The 20,282-nt window shown below is 33.0% G+C and overlaps 1 protein-coding gene across 1 annotated transcript in view; it reads right to left on the bottom strand.

The window, feature by feature from the left end:
• Nucleotides 1-19,253, bottom strand: part of LOC143243924 (T-complex protein 11-like protein 1) — a 40,006-nt gene extending 20,753 nt beyond the window's left edge. Inside the window, exons 1-2 of the mRNA XM_076487722.1 lie at nt 19,021-19,253; nt 16,862-17,158 (exon numbers count right to left, since the gene is read on the bottom strand). Coding sequence (XP_076343837.1) covers nt 16,862-17,141 — 280 coding nt within the window. The 5' untranslated portion in view covers nt 17,142-17,158; nt 19,021-19,253. The remainder of the gene's footprint in view (nt 1-16,861; nt 17,159-19,020) is intronic.
• Between the last annotated feature and the right edge of the window lie 1,029 nt (nt 19,254-20,282).

Below are 20,282 nucleotides of genomic sequence, written 5' to 3' on the forward strand. Positions count from 1 at the left end.
GACTGTAATGTAAATCACTTTAACGTATCACCCCCCAAATATAGTCTCCCATCATGTTTTTGTTATATGCTCCCAGGTCACAAAAACAAAGTTTGAAAAGAAAAATAGGTCTTTTCCATTTACTTTAGGCATAAGCAATTGGGAAATAACACTTTCTGCCCAGGAACAAGACAAAGTAAAAATTTTGTAACATAGTGTAATTCATGTGAACTAAAGTTTCAATACTAGTACACACACAATATGATACTAATAGCTATGCAAGTCAATAGAAAAATTAGATGAAAAAAAAAAACATTTCAGTTTGAGTTGAGAATATATTTTGGGTTGGAATAGAATCAAAAACAGTTATCTCACATGCATACAACCCACCTGAATAAGAGCACAATAGTTTTTGTTACAACAACATAACATGACACTCAACAGGACCAGTAAACACCATTATGATAAGTCCAAAACTGAATGACTTCAAGAAAAATATTTTCTGGTGAGGCATACAGACAACATTTCTTACTGGTGTCCTATACCATTGCCTCTGACCCTTCCTTACTGCTATTACTCACAGAACCTTTTAAATACTAAACTCTAGGTGCATTAAATCCTTGTTTTTGTTTTGGGAAACTAAATAGTTTGATGGTTTCAACAAAATAAGGACGTAAAACAAGAGGTAAAAATAATACAGAAAGCATGTTATCACATGGTACAACTTGATTAACATGAATAATATGCAACATTTTCTTTCCCAATCTTAATTAATGTTGGAAAAAGCAGGGTATTTCACTATCCTGTTCTAATCAGACAATGCTACACAAGACAATATTAAATCCTACAACCCAAATTAAGTAGATTACAGAAAAAGAGATGCTTAGCCTGAAAAAAAGAGTGTTTGCCATACAGTCAGTTCTAAAAAATAACATCCCTTCCTTGGTATAATGTTAAACTATTTTATAGAAAAACTACTAACTTAGTGTTATTGTTAGATCAATTATATTACACAAAATAGTTAACACTTAAACAAAACATGTTGTATTAAATATGTCATGGAGACTTTCCAATGTTACAAATTATGCCAAGTATACATCCTAAATTAATTCCCTGATTTACATTAAAAATGAATTGAGACAATGATTTATGTTACTTTATTACAGTGGAGTTAATGGTTTGTGTGGTATTTTTTAATAATTTCTTTCAACAGTAAGTTGAGATTGAAAAATTAAAGTGACGAAAAAAGGGTTAGCATAAAAACAGACTATTATGAAACACTTTTGTGGTGTAGAAACTGGCCCCTGACTACCAAACTTTCTCCATAGTATTACTATTATTGTAAATTTCCTAAGCTTAACATTTAAAGTTTATAAACAATCCTTATATACAATATCCTAACATTTTAAGTCAAGTAAACATTGTTTGTTAAGCTACACCTATATCTTTTCAGACAGAACATATGTACAGACACAGTAGTTTTACATGAGATTTAAAAATGTCTCAAGAGTGTTCTTATTAATATTCTTAAAATACTGAAGATTAACAGAAAAATTTTAAATACATCTTCATTTCAGTGAATGAAATAAAACTAACTGCAAATCAAACATAACAAAATAAGTGCATGATACAGGATATTTCAAATTTTTAGGTGTAGATATCACAAATAATAAATTAAATTGATAAATCATTAATATTTAATTCCATGCTTTAAATTTTTAAAAGAGTAACATTTTCTTCAAACATTCTTTTTTAATTTCAAATAATAACTAAGTTATATTGATTATTTTTTTGTCGTATAAATTCATAAAATTTGCAATCATTTCATGATAATTGTTTACTGATTTAATAATATATAGTGTTATCTGGCTTAGCAGGAGTAACTATTTGTTTTCAAACTAGACCCAAAAACCAAAAAAATCTTTTATATAGGTTAGTTCTTCTTTAGTATAATATTTATTTGGAAGATTCCAACATCTCTTATGCAATTCCTCATGTGTCACTTGTTAACTAATACAAGCATGATACGCTCAAGTCATACATGTGGCTCTCTCTACTCCCGTCTTCCTTACCCTCACTTGATATTTGGCAGAAGCAGTAGTGGAGAGAAATGGTGGAAAGTGTGAGTAGAGATAAGTACTTATCAGAAATACATTTTTAGTGTTGGGAAAATATAACTTCCAATGCAGTGCTTGCTTCCATTCACAAGATTAATTAGAATCCAACATAGAAATGGAAAAGGGGCTTGTGCAAGAAAGAACCAGATACACCCCTGAAATTATCTGAAGAATAGCTCTATCATGAGAGAAAATGGGAACACCATACCACTTCTGAGCCAGGTACACTCTTCACCTTTGTATAAAATTTGGGAAACATAAGGATGGAAAATGTGAGATGTAATATGATCATGGTATGGCAGACCCTTACATGGTAGGTATACAGCATCAAATACCTCCTCTATGGGGAACTGACATCCTACAAGGGTAGACTCAGTACCATGTCTACCTCACCTCTTACCCAGGAATTGGGGATTAAGATCCACACCAATTCTAGGATATTTCTACTTGTGTAAGGACTTTGGAGGATTGATTCACTCTAATCCAAAACTTCCTCTATGGGGAATGACATCCCATGAAAGTAGGATAAGGACACATTCCATAAATGTTAATGAAGTATGGATGCAACCAGTGTTAAGAAATGTGAGGATTGGTTCATTCAATCTAAAATCTCTGTAAACAACCAATATCCTGCAAGGGTAAGATGAGGACACCCAGTGTACATGCAACACCAGTGGAGGCAACATCATTTTTTTTGTCGTTTTACACCAGCAGAACACAACCACTCTGCTCTCAACTGAAAGGTTATAGTCACCTATGTGGAACCCATCCAGGAGAGAGCCTCCATGGTCCACCATCCCAGCAGCTTGGAACTGGAAAGTGACAAAGACTCCCATACACCCTCTGAAGAAGAGAAAGATATAACATATTGGAGAGTCTGGAGGATCATTATCATTTGAGAGTGTCCAATGTGTAACCATAAAACCTTATTTTGAAAAACAGACCATACCAAATACTTTACTCAAGGAATGATAGGGATGGGCAGTTATCCCAATTTGCCTTACCCTTGTCATCCTGGATGATACATTCCAGAACAGACATATTTATGAAGCAAATATTGTGATGTTATTCATCTACAAGCAATCTGGTGGAACACCCCATCCCTATGATGACCATGCAAAAGCACACAGCATACCGTGCAGATTTAATAGTTAAAGAATACCTGGTCAAGCATCATTCACCAGAAAGTGGAATCCAAGAGCAAAGAACAGGCACTTGTAACAAAAGAAAGCATTAAGAAAGACTTGATCGCTGTCCATGCTGCACCGAAGTATAGAGTATAGCCACAGGCAGTAAGTGATACACCAAGGATACAGAAACTACAATGCAATGGAGGTAATGGGAAATGAACACAGTCACAATAGACAACATGACTGAATTCAGAATTTCATTCAAGGCCAACTTAGAGAAGAGCACGAGGAAAAAGTGAAGAGGTAGACTGGAAGTGAGGAAAAAAGAAGATGGAAAGATAACTTGAGGAATAACCCAACTAAGAGGGATAAAGGGAGAAAGAAAATTGCCTGGGAAGGAATAGCCAGGAATAAGAACCATTGAAGGAAATTTCATGAATAATATAACAGCCACTAACATGTACAGAAATAAAATTTCATACAAATCCTGAGAATAAAAAGAGAAGAAAGGAAATTAGGCAAAAAGGAGTTAACATCACAAGTAGATGAAGACAAAGAAGGAAGGACTGAACTGAAGACAGGTGCTGTGGAACAGTGTAAAAGAGACAGCATAACAAATATACATCACAAACACTGTCTGCAGAAGGGAAAGGAAGGCAAAATGTAAAGCAAAAATTAAGGAATAGGGAATTTTTTTTTCCATAACTAACAAGAAAATGAAGGACAAGGGCCATATAATTAAAATTTAAAGAGCAATAGACAAAACATCAAATACCTGAAATATACAGTCCTCAGAAATGAACAAGACCAAACAAAATCCATAAGCAGGGCATGGAAAGGCACATCTTATGCTGGAGGGTGGAGGAAAACTATTGAGATCCTCATTAACTGTGCCAGGTACAAAAAGCACAGGGGAAAAACAATGGACATCCACAATATGCTCAAACTCCCAGAAAGGCTAATAAATCCCTCAATGTGTCACTAATACCTGAGGTCTGAAGCATAGTTATAAACAAAATAGACAGACTTGAAGTGGTAGCATAAACCTAGAAACACGTGCTTTAGTTTTGTCAAAAAAAGTGAAAGATTTGGCAGCAAAACATGTGTAAAGAAATACTTTCAAAACAAAAGTGAAATTAATCCAAATAAACTGGAAGTGAAATGAAGAAAAACCACTTAAAGCCAGAACTGGAACCAAAGAAAGATGTCTGCATTCAAATGCTGCCAAACATGAATTGAGGATTAAGTAGGGGAATGTAAAGGGATCCATCTGCATCATATGAGCTTGTCATGTTTGTATTGGTTAACAAGTGATGCATGATGATTCATGAGAGACATGACAGAATCTTCCAATTCCAACATGAGGGAGCATAAGGTTTGTGGTATGCATTGGTGTGTGTTTTCATATAGCAAAGCCACATCTAGCTATATGCTGAGTCCACCAAGGAGAATCAAACCCATGATTTTAAAAAAAGTTCACAATTAGATGACAACAACCAAATGAAAACAGTTAATCTTGTGAAGGGAGGTATATCCCATACTGGAAGTAAATGTAAGAAAGATAATTCTAAATAGAAATGTCCTTCTCATATAAAATTTATAAAACATACTGCTATGTATTTATACTTGTTTTAGTGACACTGTTTGAAATTTGGATGTTACCAAATGTTTCAAGGCCACTACGATGGAATATGATTATTGAAATTATGAACTAAAAAAAATATTTCAATCATGATTAAACTTGCAGTAACAATTTCTTATTCTAACATATATCCACAACTTGAGCTTGTAACTTTATGAGGAAAGCATAATATTCAAAAGTCATTAAAACAATGTCCAAAAAGTATGTTTCAATGACAAGGACACTAGGCAAGCAAAAAAATGTAAAATAAAGAGTAAATCACTGCTCAAATTTTGCCACCGTTAAATACTTACAACTGTAAAATTTATAAGAGTATTACAATTTGATAGCTTATATAGTGTAGGTTTCAAATTTGCTTATTTTTAGAAGTGATATTTTATGTAAAGTTTCTTTATGTATGTAACAGTTTGTGAACCATGCACCTGAAAATCTGGCTTAACAAAACCTGCCAGGCACTCAAAATATTAAATGAAAAACACTGAAGATATATATCATATTTACAGCAAAAGATATTTTAATATTTCACACTTGGAAATAATTGATTAGCCTTAGCAGCCATAACAAAAAAAACACCAGAGGTTCATCTCAGATTAAAATCCCTCCAGTAAATGCTAAACGTTTTTAAAGGTCTGTTATTTTTGCATGTAGCATATCTCTGGTAATATACCACTTATGAAGTATTCATATGTGCCACAAAATGATTTGAAATATGTAACAACTGGAATCAAAGTTATATTTGTTAATGCATAACAAGTAAGGCATATCTTGAAGTGGTTTATGTCAAGTAAGCAGTTTTTCTTTGTTTCCTTAATGTTTAAAAGTACCAAACATTTCTTCCCCAAAGTGTGGAAACTGTAATAAAGGTATTTAAAAATGTTATGTGAACAATTGCCTTAATGACACCAAAGATGATATTGTTTGAGGACAAATGAGAGTGAACTTCCAGAACCATGTTTCGGTTAATTCAGTGATGCAAAAGAAGATTTTTAAAGTTTTCATAATGAATGTACAATGTTTTGATGTAAATGTATGAAACAACCATATTTTATTATATTAGATGCTACTTTTGAAGTATTCTAAAAAATAACAAAAGATTATGCTGATGTTGAACAAATAAATAAGTGATAACTGTGAAAAATATTTTTTCCCTGAAGGTAGCCTTGAAAATAGGGGTGCATCTTATACACTGAAAAATATGGTACTTCACATTTTACAGTAGCAGTTGGCAAGAGAAGTAAAATAAAAAAACTTAATACCTATATATCTATTTTGTTACTGTCAATTTGTTGTTACTTTGCATATAATGTTTTTAATAAAAGAAATGAAGACAACATGTAGGACTCAAGACTCATCTTTCTTTATTGAATCATTAATTTTTTTAATAAAATACTTAATTGGAAATTCTGAAAGCCTGCCAAAGTTGTGAAAATACATGAACTGTATTGGACAATATATCAATCCAACTGTATCACAGTCTAACTATACTATACTAGTATCATCACACCTTTAGTAGTTAGGCTAAATTATGTAAAGTAAATCGAATAGTTTTATGCTGACTCTTGTGAAAAAGTAAGTAATTATGTTTACAGATACAAAGTGTCTACCATGAACTAACAAAAGATACATTTAAAAAGTTAATATATATATATATATATGCATTTTTATTTTGCTAAATGTTTCTATACACATCAACACAAGTTATTTCTTTAAATTTTTTATTACTGTTATTCATTTCTATTCAAGCCCTGAACTAAATGCTCCAACTACTATCAGTGAATTTTTATTATAAGTGCAACTAGAAAAATAATAACCCATAGGTTAAATTTTAATTTGTTTCATTGGTTTAAAGTACTTCATCTACCGTGTTTACTCGCTTATAAGACGGGGATTTTTCCTCGAGATTTCGAGCTCAAATTGGGGGGCCCATCTTATAGGCGAGGTCTACAGACATAGAAAATAAATTTAGTTCACTCAGAACTGTGCAGATATTTCAGACAGTGAAAATAGGGAAGTGAGCTATCTTGTTATTATTAGATCTGTGATTGTGGAGAACACGGAGGAATGTGACCTCTACGATGATGGATTGTCTGAGGAGCAGTTTTATGAACTGTTTGGAGATAGCGACAACGAATAATTTGAAGGCTTTTGAATTTCATAACTTGCATACTGATTTGCTGTGTTCTATTAAAGTGCAGTTTGCATAAACTCTTTTAATACTTTGAAGAAATGTGGTTTAAAAGTTAGCATAAACGTACTTTGATACTGAAATATGTTGTGATAAGTTTTGTGCATTAGATTGTTCTTTGTTATGTGTTTTAAATATGAATATTTATCATACAGTAAATAAAATAGTTGATGAAATTCCATTAAACGCTTGAACACCGAGTTTGGATTTATTCATTTATTTTCACTTTTCTATCTCTTCTATTTTTCTCCTTCTAATCTGAAATCGAAATATCGTATACGAAACCCAAAATTAGGTTTCTATTAATTTCCATTTTTTTCACTTTTCTCTCGTTACCTGCTTTCCTTCCTTCGTCTTATAAACAAGTCTAAACAGAATATCGACAATCTCTCAGGTGAAGTTGGGACCCGTCTTATAAGCGAATCGTCTTATAAACGAATAAAAACGGTATGCTAATACTAAATACTTGTATTGGCTGATATGACTTGGTTGTTACTAGTTATAAGCATTCAGCAATAAAACTTTAATCACTGCACCCTTTATGATAAGTTGTGGTCTCAGTTACTCATTAAAATTGCAATAAGTATTTCTATTTCCAAATGGTGATCATGTACAATTGATATACAATTTAAACTGTGGTAGATGATAGCTTATTGTTTTGATGTGAAAATCAATGTATCTCGTACATGTCCTCGATGACAACAAACTAATTTGATGTAAAATGTATCTCAGAATGGCTGGTATGGGTATTAACACTTTTACTAATAAAGCAGAGAACAATGTTTCAACCCTCCTAAGTCATCTTCAGGTTAACAAAGAGTTTGTAACTGACCATTGCCAAGCACACATCTTAAGAACAAGAGTAAAAATGAGTATGGGATTGTAGGGGGTGTTGCAGTTAGATGTTAGGTTATTAATTTCTATAGGTATAAAGGTGTTCCTTTATTTTTGTTTAATTTTGGTTTTAGTTGCTGTATAAGTAGGGCTTCTTTGATTTCACATTTGTTTATATTTGTTTCCCTACTTAGTATCTGGGTGTTTTCTATGGTTATATTGTGTTTATTTGATTTGCAGTGTTCAAAAATGTGTGAAGATGTTTTTTGTGTTCTTTGAATCTGGTTTCCATTTTTCTGCTTGTTTCTCTAATATAGAAGTCATGGCAGTTGTTGCATTGTATTTTATAAATTATAATACTGGTGTTATGTTTGTCAATGTAATTTTTACACAGTATAAACTTTAGTTTTGTATCTGGTTTTGGTGTTTATTGCAATAGTGTTTTAAGTTTTTTCCTTATGTTGGTTATTTTTTCACTGATGTCAGGAACATATGGAATGCAGCAGTGTAAGGTTTTGTAGTTTGTTGTATCTTGGGATTTATTATTGTTTGTTTGTTGTTGATTGTGTTGTCAATCTAGGTGTGTGTGTATAATTTTTTCAACAGTTTTTGAGGAAATTTGTTGATGCTGATAAAGCGTTGTTTTATTTTATTGATTTTATTGGGTGAGCATAGTGTTGTGGCTGTGTTTATTTAGTTTCTTAATACGTTCAGTTTTTTTGTTTCATGTGCTTGTATATGTTTGTGTGTATGTGCATGCATGTATTTGTGGTTGGCTAATTACTTTCACCAGTGTAAGTGGATGGAGGTTATATGGTTACAGCCAACTAGTTCCAATAAGTTACCAAAACTAATCAGCTGAAACTATTAATAAAGATTTTATCTTACATTGTGCCAAAAAACATTGGTTTTGGTTTTCTAATCTTAATGTTGTAACACAATGCACTTGAAAATAAATTGTAACAAATATAACTTTTGATAAAAACCAATATCACAATTTGTTTTAGTCAGATGGTTATAATGATTTGTTAATGCTGATAATTGTTTTTTCTTCCTGATTACACATATGATTCAAATATTGCAGAATTATCTTATATGGACAGGTTGTTAATTTCTCTTGTGAAAAAAAAAAGGTAAGAAAGATCTTATTGAAGTTTACTAGATTATTTGAGGATTGGCAGGATAGAAGCCTTTAATTTCTCTTAACTGTTTTCTGAAGACAACAGAAGGAAACAACACAAGATAAATATTTGGATAAAGAAAGACTAGGGTCCAGTTTAGACAACTTTTTTCTAATAGGGTGGTTGAATTACTATCAAGAGTAGTGGAGGTTAATAAAGGATTTGTGGATTACATATTTAATCTTCTATAGAATGGGTGAGCAAGAACAACTTCCAAAGACCAAATAGTCCCTTGTCCATGTGTTATATGACAGCTGTTGTTAAATGACAGGTTAATACTGGTTTGTCACAAATAAGTCTCAAAAAATGTATTCAATAAATTGTGATGATAGAGAACAGTAAATATGTATATCTGGTAAGAGCTTATTTGAGTAATTTTTTACTGTTATGTGGGGAGGGGAGGGAGTTACTGAATTCCTACTTGAAGGTGATCAATAGTAATATATATATACACACAGTGAAACAGCTATATGCAGTTCCCTTTTGATATACATGCATGTGTATGAGAGACAGAGATAAAATATTATTTTTAAGTAATGTTTTTCTTACACTTGAATAACGTTTGAAAGTTTGTCATGTTTAGCTTTTATGATTTATTTAACCCACATAATCAATGATGTGAAAGCTAGTTTTTATACATATATCTATATCTAAGGACATCATATGCTAAGACACTTTGTTAAAAGTTATAATTTTCCTATACAGAAAATGTATTTCTGATAGGTACTTACCTTTACTCACATAAAATAGCTACTCTTGTTCAGTGTTGCCCTCTATGTGCAAATAAATGTTTTATGCATACCACAATTCTTTATCTCTCTTTAATTGGAACTGACTGATTCAAATCTGTCTCGTACAAATCATTATGCATCAACCCCCCACCAATAAGAGTGCAACATCTATCATCATTCATGTGACTATCCCCTCAAGTTTTAGTAGAAGATGGAAATAACAATTTTCAGTGGGGAAGAAAGGTGAGAAGTGTCAGAAGAGGTAAGTATCTATCAGAAATACATTTTCAGTATAGGAAAATTGTTACTTCCTCTGGAGTACATTACCTCCACTCACGTAAATAGTTAGAATCCCATACTGAATAGGTAGAGAAGCTGGTGCAAAAGAAGAAAAAAGTGTCCTTCAAGAGTGTCTGAAGGACACTCCTCAAGAGGAGGCAATCAGAGTCTAAGATCTGATGACTATTTGCTATGTTCACCAAGGGGAATTGAACCCCTGATTTCAGTGTTGTAAATCCATAGACTTACCACTGTCCCAATGGGTGATGAGGCCAAAGTATACTCTTCACCCATTGTACAAAGATGTCACACATATGGGAGGAAAACAAAGAAACACATCAAAGTAGAAGAGAACTAAGATGAGATTGTGATCTGAACCATATAATATTGATGTAACTATTCCAGAAATTATAACAGTTGGTCAAATTAAAAGAATGTGTCTTAGAAGTACAGTGGCTACAGTGTGACAGACCGTGTATAGCAGCTACATCCAAAACTGATGCCACTGAGGACCACATCTACAAAGGGATACAATTAGGATCATATCATCAGCAAGTCAGCTATAATCTAAAACCCAGGCCATCAGGAACCAATATTTATGTTGAGGTATGAAAGAGGATTATACAATCCACACCTCTAATTCATGAAGCCAGAATGTTTTCTTATAGCAACACCACATCAGGCTATTTGCTATGTTCACCAAGGGGAATTGAACCCCTGATTTTAGTGTTGTAAATCCATAGACTTACCACTGTCCCAGTGGGTGATGAGGCCAAAGTGAATGAAGTACCTCAAGTCCCATAAATGGGGCACGTTTTAATATAAGAAATTAATAGACTGATCTAGTAATTTGAAAGCTGGTATAAAAAAATGTCTGCATAATGTAAACTATCTCTCTTATAGGTGAAACTGACTGTTACTGCCCCAAACACCATAATATCCTCAAAATAATAAGCATCAAAGGATAGCAGAAAGGGAGGAACCGATATAATTTGCTATTACCTCTGCTACAGCCTATAAAATAGATGGAATAGTAAAAGTACAAGCAAAGGAGGAATACAGACATCCATAACAATTGGTTGTTTGAAAAATAATGGCAGATTTTAAATTTCTACTTTAATAAGAAATAGAAAATTCAAAGCAACTTTATTAATATAAATAGGAAACTAGTGAATCTATACACTTTTGCCAATGAGAAACAAGATTATCTATGCCATGACAATAAAACTCTCAAATCCTAGAACTCAAAAATAATTTAAAGACATTCTTTGCTGCTGCTCTGTTGTTAAATCTTTTGTCTTGTAAAAAAGTTGTCCTGATGCTTGAAATAGTGGTAGTCAGTGGATGAAAGGTCTGTGGAGTAAGGAAGATGAGGCAATATTTTGCATCAACTCACTGAACTTCTGCAGCATCATCTGAGCAACGTGTGGCCGAGCATTATCATGAAGCAAGATTGGCTCTCTTTGATTAACTAATCCTGGCATATTTACACACAATTTTCTATGCAGTTCTTCCAATTCTTAACAGTAAACTTCCACAGTAATATTCTGGCTATGGATGAGTAAGCTGTATTGGATAATACCAACCACAGATAACCCTACAGTGACCATAATCTTCTGTTGGTGCAACTTTGGCTTTGGGAAGTGTTTTGGAGCTTTGTTACGATTGAATCATTGCACAGCTCACTTTCTATTGTTGTAAAGTATCCACTTGTTATCACAGGTGACAATATTTTTATCAAGTTTGTGTAAAACCTACTTGTCAAGCTTTTTTACTTTCCAATTTGCTTGAGATAGTCCAAAATCGTGGAAATGCCAACACCCAATTCTTGTTCCATTTCTTGAACAGTTTGGCATGGATTTCTTTCCACTAATGTTCTTAGCTGGTTGATTCCAACAGCAGAAAAATGTCCTCTGCCCTCCTTAGCTTCCAAACTCACATCTTCATTATGAAATGCTTGGAACCAACACTGCTCTGTACATTTGGAGGTGGTTCCTTCACGCCATGCTTGGTTGATATTATGAGCTGTTTGTGATGTCTTATAACTATGTTTAAATTCGTACAAAAAATGAAGCAAAATTTTTTCCATCATTAACTGTAAGAGTCTGAAATATTGGAAATAAAGTTTTAATAAAGAATAAAAGTACCAATGAATAGAAGAAAACTTTAGTTTTTCAATGGTATATATGAAGTTGTAAAAAAAACAGGTTTCTTAGCCCTGCAAATGACTAAAGTTTTAATATAAAAATCTGCCATTATTTTTCAAACAACCTAACAGACTTGTGAGGAATTATACTGATTGGTTTAACTCTTAAATCTGAAAACCATCCAATGGGAACCAATATCCACATTGGGGTGGGTTGAGAGAAAAACAATATCTGATACAGTTCAACGAGCAACCACAAAACCCTATTTCTGAAAGTATATCACACCAATTTATTTAATACAAGGCATGGAAAGGATGGGCAGCTATCCTATTCCTGTTTACCTGTATAGTTCACAGATGAGTATGGTCTGGGAGAGGCAAATCTTTTGTTAAAATTCCATTGCGAAGATAAACCAGTAAGTGATCTTGAGAAACAACCCATTTGTGTGGTGTGCAATGCATGGTCATGGAAATATATGCAACTTGACATGTTCTCAAAGTGAGGATTTGATCTATTACAGAATATCTGGTCAGGCACCATTCGTCACAGAGCAAGAACCAAACAGTGAGCATTAATAAAAGGGAAAGGGGTCACCCTAAAAACAAAAAATAAGAAAAAATAACTTATCCAGTCAGAGTCTCACTGAGTTTTGAAGAATGACTACAGGTGGAAAACAGTAACCCAAAAAGGAAGAAAACCATGGTCAATGCAAATAGTGAGAGACAAACCTGTCAGGGTAGGTCTGCATACCTGAGTAAAGAAGTACCTCAATAACTTCATGAAAATGAAATGCCAATGAAAAGGTAAGGCACCAAATTGGATGAGAAGACACCTGAAACAAAGTATGGGAGGAAGATAATAAAGAGGAATAAGTCAACTGAGTTAAGAGCTGAACTCCACTGGCAAAGATGGAAGGAGAAAGATCATGAACATAAGACAGTTGCCATCAGAGAAGAGCATTTACAAGACCTAGAAGTCTATCTAAATAAGACCAAAAATAAAGGTGTGACACGAAAGTGAAGGAAAGCAGCTAAACAGAGAAGTTATCCTCATGAGCATCCAAAGTATTATGGGAGGACAAAAAATCTGGAGAAAGCAGAAAATAAGTAGAAGGATAAATAGTATGTGAAACTTGAATGGAAAATAAACAGGTCACCAACAAACAACAGTAAACAGGAGAATTTGAGAAAACATAAGGCAAGGAGAACTGGGGAAATGGTTCAAAGCAAGGCAGTGCAGGATCACATTAATATCCCTCATCTAAAAAGGCAGGCTGCTATAACACAAGACCGATTTGGAAGGAAAGCATGAAGAGGTAAAGTGTAGGAGAAATAAATGTGTGCATGATCGGGAAAAACAAAAGGTGTGGGACAGGGTCAATCAAAAATATGAGATTAAGACAGTAGACCCCTGACTTAAAAGTGAGAAAAATTACATGATAAAGATCAGGAAAACCTTACATTTACAAAGAAGCTACCATGGAGGAATGGCAAATGAAACAAGCCAGAAAAGAAGCTAGTCACTAGGAGAAGTCAGATCTCCTTGCCAAGATCAGAGGAAAACAGGGCATGAATACAGAGGACAGAAAAGACCAGAGGAAATAATGGTGACTGAGAGTGGTAAAGAAGGGACAGATTCAGAGAAAATGGAAATACAGGAGAGGAAGTAGGAGCTGGAAAACCATGAACACCACAGCTGAATAGCCAGGGAAAAGCTACCAGAAGAAGTGAACATAGTGTGAAGGATGGCTGAAATCACCAAGAGAAGGAGAATGGGAAGAGAGAAATATGTGTCAGTATAATCCTGACTCTCAACATAAAAAACCAGAGCAAGAAGACAAGGGACCAGAGACCAAAACCAAGGCAACTGAGTTAAGGGATGTAGCAAAAGCCTCAATGTGAAGATTACCCCACTGAATTCAAAGCTTTTGGAAAACAAAAGATCAAGATACCACTCCATCAGACAGATTTTGTCTGGACAGGAATGTGGTCTGCAACAAGAAAGCACCCACAACATGAAACACAATGATACGAATATCACAATGTAGTCTCAAAACGAAGATCTAATGTATGAATACAGAGGGATCAATATTGTGTGCCACCCTGATGATTTGATATAAACAACCACTGAAGGAAAGTTAGAATGGATCACTAACAGACAATATCTGGCCAGATGGAAAAAATGAACCAAAATGCAACTTACAGAGAAAAGCTCCAGGATGTTGATATCATGAGGTCTCTCAGTTGCACAAAAAACTCAAATTTTCCTGTTGATCAATCCACACACCTCATCCCCAAACAGATGCATCCATAAAATACACAAGTCTGGATGAGGAGGAGGAAGCAAAATACTTGCCAATGTGTAAGTCATGTCAAACTACCAATGCCAATCATAGATAAGGATCAGAGAAACAGTAATAACAACCAACAAAGGATCCCTTGCAAGATTCCACTAGTTATAAAGACTCCATGAAAAAGCCTACATGTGAGCTTAACTTAAGGGGTTAATGGCTACAAAGGAAAATCACATCTCCAAAAGAGACAGAACCATGTGAGTTGTAATAGAACTGAAAAGAAAAAACACCCAAATGGACAAGACATTGGATAGGTCACAGTAGGGACATTTCCAACATCATTAACCAGCCCAATATAGCTACTTCCAGAAGCAGGTGACAAGGGTAACAGGTGAAACAGGCTAAATGTAGTCAATCATCCAATGAAAAAGAACAGCACATTCTGAAAGCATGTAAATGATGAATGAATGCTCTGACTACTCTTTGGACTTGTTTCAATCCTTTACGTTTTGTTTCTGAGATACCAGGAGATGCAAATAATAATTTTGGACATTCTTCTTGGTCATCTATAAACCTAAAATAAAATGCCCACTTAAGGGTGAGGAACAACTTTAAGGTAAAACATTGCAGAAGGAGAATTACACCGACGAGTGAGAAACCTAGTACAGGATATCAGTCTCTTGTTTGTCATGAGGACCACAAACAGCCTGGAATAAAAACCTAGAGAAAGATGACAAATAGGTTCAATGGCCTGTTGAGACAGAAAATCATGTATTGCCTTAGGCTCACCCTAAATGGTGACGTGATCCCTAGTCATGGGGATGGAAAATGGTACCTGAAACAAAAGAGTAGGTGGAAAGAAACAGTAAGACAAACCCCTCAGATAAAACCTAAAGAATCCATGGATATGTAGTGCAAGATCACCAAAGGGAAACAAAATCATACAGTCAAGTTCCCACTGGACTGGAACGCATTGATTAGTGTCTAATTCTGGTGGCAACGTGCTTATCACCATTAAAATGACGAGCTGAGAAACCCATGGAAGGAGGAACAAGCAATAGCAGATAAAAACCAGAATGGAAAAGAAATAGGTGCTTGTCATGGGTCCAAATGAGACAAATGTGCAACCAAATACAAAACGATAGCGTTGACAAACGGATTGCAAATGTGATTGAAAAATAAAGCATTGATTCTGTAAAGAGTGTAAGGAAAGACACAGAAAAAATCAAGTGGTGGAAAAAAAACTATCAAATCTCCATCAGCCTGAACAAATGACTTGTTCAGAAAAATTATGAGGCAAATTCAAAAAAAGGAGGTTGACCTATATAATGTCAATCTCATGGCAGATAATAGAAAAAACATCCAACAACAGGTCTCTCCAATTTGCAGCCTGTGATAATACTGTTTGAGGTATAACACCAAAGTGAAAACCCAAACCTCAGAAAATGTTTGATGTGAAATATTCAAGTGTGAGAAAAAAATATAAACACTAGAAAATTAAGTTAAATTAAAATTTTTCTTCAGTGTAAAGAAAGAAAATTAATAAAGAAATTCCACTTCAGAAATTAAACTACTTAAATCACAAAAATAATTCACATAAAGAACACAAAAAGAAATAAATGTCTGAACATAGGTACTGCTAAATAAGAAGGGAAGGTTTCATAGAATTAAAGAGAGGGAGTTACATGCATCCTCAGAGTATGTCCCACTCTTATTGATGGAGGGTTGATACATGATGATTTGCACAACAGACACATTTAAATTTCTGAATTCCAATGAAGGGGAGATAAGAGGCTTGTGACATGTGTAAAAGAATTTCTGCATATAGAGGGTAGCACTGAACAAGAATACCAAGTTATGCAAGAAAAGGTAATGTGCCATATTCAAATAATTAATAATTCCACATTTTCTTTTATTTAACTCTAGTTTAGTCTTTGGAAGTAATTAGGCTTATTTGTACCTTCAATCTAGAAACTGTGTCAGTGGAATTTTTAATTACTACTGTTCATATTTGTTTAATAACAGTTACATGTTTATTAAATATTATCATTTTGTTTATTTGCATATAAATAAAATTTTACAATTTTCAACAATGTAAATTTACATATATTATGTTTATATATTCTCATGATGTCCTTCTTATTAGAAAAACTTAAATTATTTTGAAATCTTTTGTATAAACCTAAATCAGTAAGTGTCTTATCTGCCCTAATGAAACCATAATGGTGAAATGTTGGCTTAAAATAAAACAAATTATGTTTTCTGGAGTAATATATTTTATTTTTCTTTCAATAAGCTTTAAACATAATGAAAAATGTACTTATTTGGTATTTAAAACATTACCTGGAATGCTGCTAACAACAGTGTTAGTTGGAGAACATGCAGATATCGGTATATTAACAGGCACTTGTCTTTTGTCATCTTCTTTCTCCACAGAAGCATTATTACTTGTTCCAATGCTAGAGACATCTTTGTCAATGTTACTAGCTTGAGCTACATTACTATCACTCATTGTTTGATGAGAAATGGTAGAATTTCCAGGTTCACTACCAGTTGCATCAGTTTCCATATCACTGACAGTGGTTTTTTTATTAAGTTGCTGGGTTTCTCTATCTTTTTCCATAATTTTTATCTTCTGTCCTGAAATAAAAATAACAGCTTGAAAATAACTGCTTTAATTATTATATGTGAACATTATGTTTTGAGAGATATTTACATTTATTCATCTCTTCACAATTGTTTACTAACAACATTATAACATTCATATGCATATTTAATTCTCACACATATTTCATGGTAGGGTTACATCCTTTTACTGTATCCCATGAATTTGTCTGTTGTTGGACACAAATTTATACAATAGGCTAACTGTGCTGTGCTCATCACATATCTCCAAATGAAACTGTACATTTAAACATTGTACAATAAATATTATAGGCCTAAATCTGTTGCAGTATTACAGTATTTGTAAAACTGCATCTGTTAGGTTGCTAATAACAATAATTTAGCATACTTATAATTAGCTTAAGAAATATATTCATTAATTGTAAGTGCACCATTAAAATTATGTAACATTTTATATTTCTTAAAGAACTGATACTAGCTCAAAAACATGCTTGTTTACACATCTGTTCACAAAGAACTGCCACACAAATTTGGCAACTTTAGATGTAAATCTGTGATCAAAGTTTAATCACAGTTATAATCTATGCTTAGTTGACATTGGAATATTACAGGCCTGTTAATTTAAACCCCATAAAAGTTATTTTGGTATTAATAATGGATTATCCAAAATTAAGAAACACAGATTTTAAAACAATAATTTTTTTCTATCACATGAAGATTTTTTTTTACAAATCAGATCTTCCCTCAGTGAAACCATACTGACCATCCAATAAAATTCTAAACTTTGTTAAATGACTTTACAAAGCAACTTTCAAGAGACTTTCCAAAAACTGATGTAAAGTAAATGGTTCTATAATTACTGGGACAATTTTATCACCTCCCTTGAAAAAGAGGAGTTACTTTAACTGTCAGTTCTCTAGTACCTGCCCACTATTAAAGAACAAACAACAAATAATAGTAAGTGGCTCACATATCCAATCTTTAAACTCCTTCAAAAATCCTTGAGGAAATATTATCTTGCAAAGGAGCCTTTTCATTTTTTTAAACTTTCCAAATTTTTTTTAACCAGCTTTACCAGAATTAATGCAGTCATCTTGTTTCCATTTATCAACTTTTCAGGATGTGCAAAACTGCTTAAATCATTAATAAAAACAGAAGAAAAAAACAACTGATAACCCAGCCATCTCATAATCATCAAATATTAGCTCTCCTTTGTCATCTTTCAATGGTCCTAACCTCATCCTAACATTTTGTTTATCCTTAATGTATTTAAAGAAATTCTTTCTGTTAATTTTTACATTTTTAGCCAACCTTTTTCTCTTACATCTTTTTTGATATCCTAATTTCCTGTTTCACCAACCTTTTGATCTTCTATAATACCATTTCTTATATTTCTAGTCTTACCATTACAGTACTAACAACTTTTGCCTATCCTTATAACAACTTTTATAATTATTTCCTATGCTAAAATTTTCTCTTATTTTTGTAGCATGTACTAATTTAGTTTTTCCTTGCCGACTGTCGACTTACACTCTCGACTATTTGGTAGTATTAATAACAACATACTATTATATCAGCACAACACAGAATGTCTGGAATTACAACTTCAAAAGTTGAAAAGTTGACAAGTTGGCATTTTTAAGTTCTACAAAATTTATTGATGCGATTCAACAACGATACTAAAGGTTCGTAATTGTGTGTACAAAACTATAACTGTAGTTTACCCTTTTACAAGTTATGAGATTTTTATCAACACATTTTGAAACTTTAAACAAAAAGTAATAATATGTCTCATAGTTTAATGTAATTACAGTTATACATATCTGCCACAAACATTCGTAAAACTTCTACTATTATAGTTTTAATTTCTTACCTACCTTTAATCTCTGTTATTCTAAGCAAAAACTATAACGCCCTCTCTTACGTTTTCTCTACGGTCATTTAAATCAAAATTCATGTAATTTAATTTCCCAAAATGTTTAACTCTTAAAAAACGAACTACAATCTCTTAGTTCTATGTTTGTTAACTATTTGTCTTTATTTCTGTAAATGTATTTGTATGACGCATTGAAGAACAAGTCACTTGCTAAATTATACTCACAACGCGCTGAATCACACTGAAAATTATAAAAAATATATATATATTTACTTTTTAACAATAAAAAAACTGTTAATCATCGTTATTTTAAGTATTTACTAATGCCGTTGGAACATTACAAATATCATTGCTAAACAACTTTGAGAGTAAGTCTTATTTTGTAATAAGTATCTAGATGTTTGCATTTTTTTATTTTAATTAATTTTGCATGAGATACTTAAAATGAGTTTGTTATATGTAACCTTAATACCTCGATATACTTTTATATTTAAATTGTATTAAATCTCAATAAGAAAATATAGTCATGTGTATTTGTTTTATAGAAAAAAGCCAACGTTTTCATTTAATTTATTTGGAAAAACGAAATTAATGACATGCACTGAATTTTCCAAGTATCACATAGGGTTCATGAGATCATTTCTATATTTCAGTAAGAATAAGCAAGGCCTAGTCAATTTAAAGACATGGATTTTACAAAAGCGCTAATGTGATCACAACAAAATCACGTGGTATTTTCAGGTTCACAGCTTTCCTGTAAGAATAATTAGGTAGGATCCACAAGATAATTGGAGGTTCAACATAAAGTGTTTCACGAAAATAAATCTGAATTATCTGACTATGAAAATATTTTAATAAAGGATGTCGAAAATCGTATTTGGCTATTAGTTGTGTGCACCATGTGCAATCGAATTCCGAATTTTAGTGTTATAAGTCCTTATACTCCTTACTCACTGAGGGACCAAAAGAAAAACTTGACACGCTAAAAGCAGTATTTATTTCAGAAATACAAGCACAATGAATGTATTCATGGAGGAGAGCACTTTTTCTAGAGCTTAAAAGCTTTCAGGAAATTTGCAGACTACGAAACATATCACTCACTCAAAGTTCAGAATCTACGTCGATCGGCCCTGACTAATTAGCAAAAAATAATCTAAGCAGCCCAATAGGGCCGATTTTAATTTTAAGTTTTTTTGTAATTTTACTTTGTCACCAAACGTGCTTTTCTATACTTTTCTCCTAAAACCATAGTTGTGTTATTTA

Source organism: Tachypleus tridentatus, chromosome 2 (assembly GCF_004210375.1).
Source record: "Tachypleus tridentatus isolate NWPU-2018 chromosome 2, ASM421037v1, whole genome shotgun sequence".
Lineage (NCBI taxonomy): Eukaryota > Metazoa > Arthropoda > Merostomata > Xiphosura > Limulidae > Tachypleus > Tachypleus tridentatus.